Raw genomic sequence first — 4,163 nt, forward strand, 5'->3', positions numbered from 1 at the left:
ATTCCTCTCCAAACACCGGCACAAGCAGCAGGGGTCTAGCTGGTGATTTATGAGGTGGGAATGCTTCTTTGAACTGTACGTTAGATGGGGGCTGCCTTGCCAGAGTGGAGAGGAACGTACGACGGCTGTCTTTTCTGAAGAGCTCTCAGTGGCTTTTACCCAGGTGGTCACAGCTGCTGGGTACTCAAAATGAAGTCCTCTCCTTCCATTCTCTCTCCCCCTCACTCAACATACAAAGTCAACACACCAGAGAAGGCCATTTTTCTTTTATTTATTTCCCAGAAGAGCTCCTCCTTGCACTTTCGAGACATGATACAAAACAAGCAACAGAACTGTGTTTCATGTACAGAAACAGTTTGTTGGAGTATAAAGAGTTACTGGTGGTCGTTACTGAAGAATCGTGGCTTATTCCAGGGGCACTTCAGTATTCCTGAGGAATAATCATTGATTTCTCCTTCCTTCCCACTGGGATAGTCTTAATCATTAGTCACTGTTCCTGTAAAGCAAGAAGGCTGGTATTATTAAAAAGCCATTTGGGTTCCTTATGTGGAAGGTGCTGCAGGATGTAAAGCAAGCCACACGGCTTCGTGACACTTCCAGAAGGTGGGCTAACATTTTCATCCTTCGCTAGACTTCGAAGCTGACCGCGGAGAAGCTAAGCAGCTATTTGCATACCAAAAGCATGCCGGGTTTCACACACATAACCTTCTGTTCGGATAAAACTTTCAAAAAAGCCCAACGTTATTGTTCAGGTTAACTATTCACATTCTGAATGGAAATCAGAGCGAAATCCAAGCCGCGAATGGCCGGAGGAAAGGCTCCGGTTGCCAGACTTCTTGTGTTCTTGTGCATTGCTATAATCCACATTGCTATCAAAGTACAGGGCTGTGGGGTTGTGGCTGATAAATAATATGGGCTAAAAAACTTGAAAAATATGATACTTTCCATTTCACAAGGAAACCTAGACCATGTAAGTCTCAGCCATACTGTTTTAAGCCTTGAAATAATTGCTAGATGTTTTTAAACCCAGCTGAATCACAGGGAAATCCACTTGATCAAATTACTTTAAAAACCCCCTCAGAATCTTATGACCACAAATTAGAACTTTTCTGCATTTTAAGTAGTCTCTCAGCCTAGATGATTGCCTCTTGCACTGCTGTGAGCGTTTCCTGATCAGATTACTAACCCAAAGGATGGGCAGCGCCGTGATCCGAGTTACAGCTGCAACAGCTGCAAAGTCACTTTGTAAGCTCCTGATGGATTATTGGGTATCGTGAAGGTCCTCTGTCCTCTCATTCTCACTTACAGTTCAGAATTAAGAACCTGATCCAGAAGAATCAAGAGTCCAGATTGGACAAAGCTCTAAGTAACCTGGTCTGACCTCATACCTGACCCTGGTTTGGGCTCAGATGACCTCCTGGAAGTCCTTTTCAACTTGAGTTTAGTTACAAGTATTTTCTAGGAAAAAAAGGAGGAGTGATAATGCAACAATATTTTCCATGTTCCTAACCAAGAGAAATGAAATAATTTTGTTGTAATAACCCTGGAGCCATGATCCATGACACGACATTTTGGAGAGAATTAATGACATTACCCATTAAATGGCTTCACTCGCCTCTTCCCTCTCTTGGCACGTTTGGCCTCTTTGTGCCAGAGAAAGCTCACGGAGACACTGCACTGGAAACTATTTGTCTGGTCCTGTGCCGTGCACGCAGCTGCGCTTTTTCTGTGAAGCATCCTTCCAATTACCTCATGCTTCGAAGGACCACCCTTGCTCCAGAGCACAGCTTAGTCCTTAATCCAAACAAAATCCTTTACTAGGTTGACCTGAAAGTCAGTTTTCTGCTGCCCAACAGCCCTAGTAACAAAAATTCATCCTCGAACGAACGATGCTTTCTCAGAACATGTGAACGAGGCATCTCCCACTCATATGAAGCCACAGGCGTGTCTTTCCATTTTTGTTTTTGGAGACATAAATTGGAAGATTGCCCTCAGGACGGTGTGGAAATCTAACATGTTTTGATGTTAACAAATCTGGCCAGAAGACTCATGCATAGACTTTTGATTCTGGGCCGTAGCTGGCAGTGTTGGAGCAGCTGCATCTAAGTTCTATTTCGCTATCTGAAATATTTTATTCCAAAGAAGTTGTTCAAGGACCTTGTTATCGTTTCCCTTTCGTAACAGGCAGCTGAAGAAAACGTTTGTAAACCAGTATGTCTGGTAGGGCTGCAGACGGCTGGCAAAAGCTCATCTGCCACTAAATCTAAGGAGGACTGGACTCAATTTACAGCTCTAGATACATCAGGAAAACCCTTAAAAACACCTTCAGGCCTCCTTCATCAGGCAAACGAGGGACAGAGGAGCAAATTTTACATTCTGTGTACTTGCTATGAAAAGCTCCTGGCGAACACCTCTTCTTCGGCACCAGTGAAATGAGTTTAGCAGTACACAGCCTTGTGGAGCCGAAATATGCACACACACCTTTCCCCCACCCCCCGATGCCACAATGATAAATTAACACAAGAACAGCCCCAACTTTTACATGGGAAGAAATAAAGAAAACATTAATGAAGTCGGTTTGTAGGCTCAGTGCACTGTAAGCGGTTTGTGAGTGCACAAATGGTTCTTGCTGACTATTTTTAAATAGTTTATCTCAGTAGGGTCATTGATAATAATGAACTCATTTAACTATCCTCTTCAAAACTATTTAAAGCATACAATTTCTTCAGTCTAACTGTTACATTACTATCCAGCCAAATAAAGCCACAAAACTTACAAGTGATCAGTGTTTTCATGTTGAAAAACCCCCAAAATCCCAGAAAAGATCAAAGATCTGCTGCCATGGGCAGATCTACCTGATGTGACTTTCAGTTTCTTCCGAGCTCATTTCTTTCCAAGTCTGAAGACAGAATCTGCCCACTAGTTTAGTTTTTCAGCTTTTCCAACACGTATTTTTACTATACTTGTTTTCAGGTTGTGGGAAAACCTACCTGCAGGATCTGTTAAACTAATTCTATGTATCCAGCCTCTAAGTTTACTGCTAAACCCACCAGACATTACAGATTTCTAAACAGCAGGGGAACCACCCCCGCTTCGGCAACACAAGTTTCTTCTTACTAGTGCTCTTCCGGGACAGGCAGAGGAATATCCATTTAAACGGTGTCTAGATCCGCGTTTAATGCTAACTTATAAACAGTTACCACTTAACAGTAACTAGTAGCTATACTTACTTTTACAAATTTACCATGGAGAAGATATGGAGACTGGAAGTCGTGCTGACAATTGGAATAAGCCATTCCTAACCCCATCCCCGACCCAAACGCGATCGGCCATGTCTTTCCTGTGAGGGAAGGCAAGCAGAGAAGAAAAATCAAAGTAAAGAAAAGCTGTTCGTTTCACATGACAGTGACAGCATTTTTCAGTAAGTACCACGAAAGAATAAACTACTGGAAGATGCATATAACTAATTTTCAAGTTCTATGAATCCTTAAAAAAAGCAAAAACCAGAGCACTTCAGAAGAACGCGAGTTACAGTAAGACATCATACTAAGATGAAAAGCAATCTCTAAATTCAAGGTAGTGCTGAAAATTATTCTGTTACCAAAGCATAGTTTTAAAACCCTGGCAAGACTGGCATAAACTGATGTCCACACACATGGCTCCAGTAATTTGGCTCAAGGTTTCCTGCAACTGCAGGATCTGAGCTGAGATATTCGCACAAGAACCTTGTTAGGCAACAGCTGCAAGCTTAGGTAACTCCACCTCATTGGAAAAGAGGTGTCCAAAAATGAAAGACTTGACCTGCCATCCTGATTTTTACATGCCTCAAAGATCTCTTGGTTTTAAATGGCACCTACAACAGACAGAAATGAGGAAAGCAGGCAGTTGTAAACTTACTTTTGAAGAAGATGACTGAGAAAACGATTCCTAACCCGAACCCAGCACCTGTAAGAAGAAACGCAGGGAGTGAGGACTAAGACAACGCAAAGCAATGGAAAACGATTCACTTGTTTACGTTAATTCTTTGTAGCGGCTCAGGAATATCAGATCACATTAGTTCAGCACATCAAACACAAAGGTGCTTAAATAGCTATACCGAAAAGAAAATAATTCTTGTTTTCTTCAGTCATTGTAAGCAGCTAATTCAGCTTAGAACCCCAACC

At 42.2% G+C, this 4,163-nt stretch overlaps 1 protein-coding gene across 1 annotated transcript; it reads right to left on the reverse strand.

Annotated features, from left to right (window-relative positions):
• Positions 1-253: 253 nt before the first annotated feature.
• On the reverse strand, positions 254-3,945 carry MINOS1 (mitochondrial inner membrane organizing system 1; the record flags this gene model as incomplete). The annotated part of the gene is made up of 3 exons (XM_009876958.1): positions 254-496; positions 3,231-3,340; positions 3,898-3,945. Coding segments are annotated over 3 exons (167 nt in total), but the record flags the coding sequence as incomplete, so codon positions are not given.
• Between the last annotated feature and the right edge of the window lie 218 nt (positions 3,946-4,163).

This window comes from Apaloderma vittatum, unplaced genomic scaffold (genome assembly GCF_000703405.1).
Source record: "Apaloderma vittatum isolate BGI_N311 unplaced genomic scaffold, ASM70340v1 scaffold32109, whole genome shotgun sequence".
Taxonomy (NCBI): domain Eukaryota; kingdom Metazoa; phylum Chordata; class Aves; order Trogoniformes; family Trogonidae; genus Apaloderma; species Apaloderma vittatum.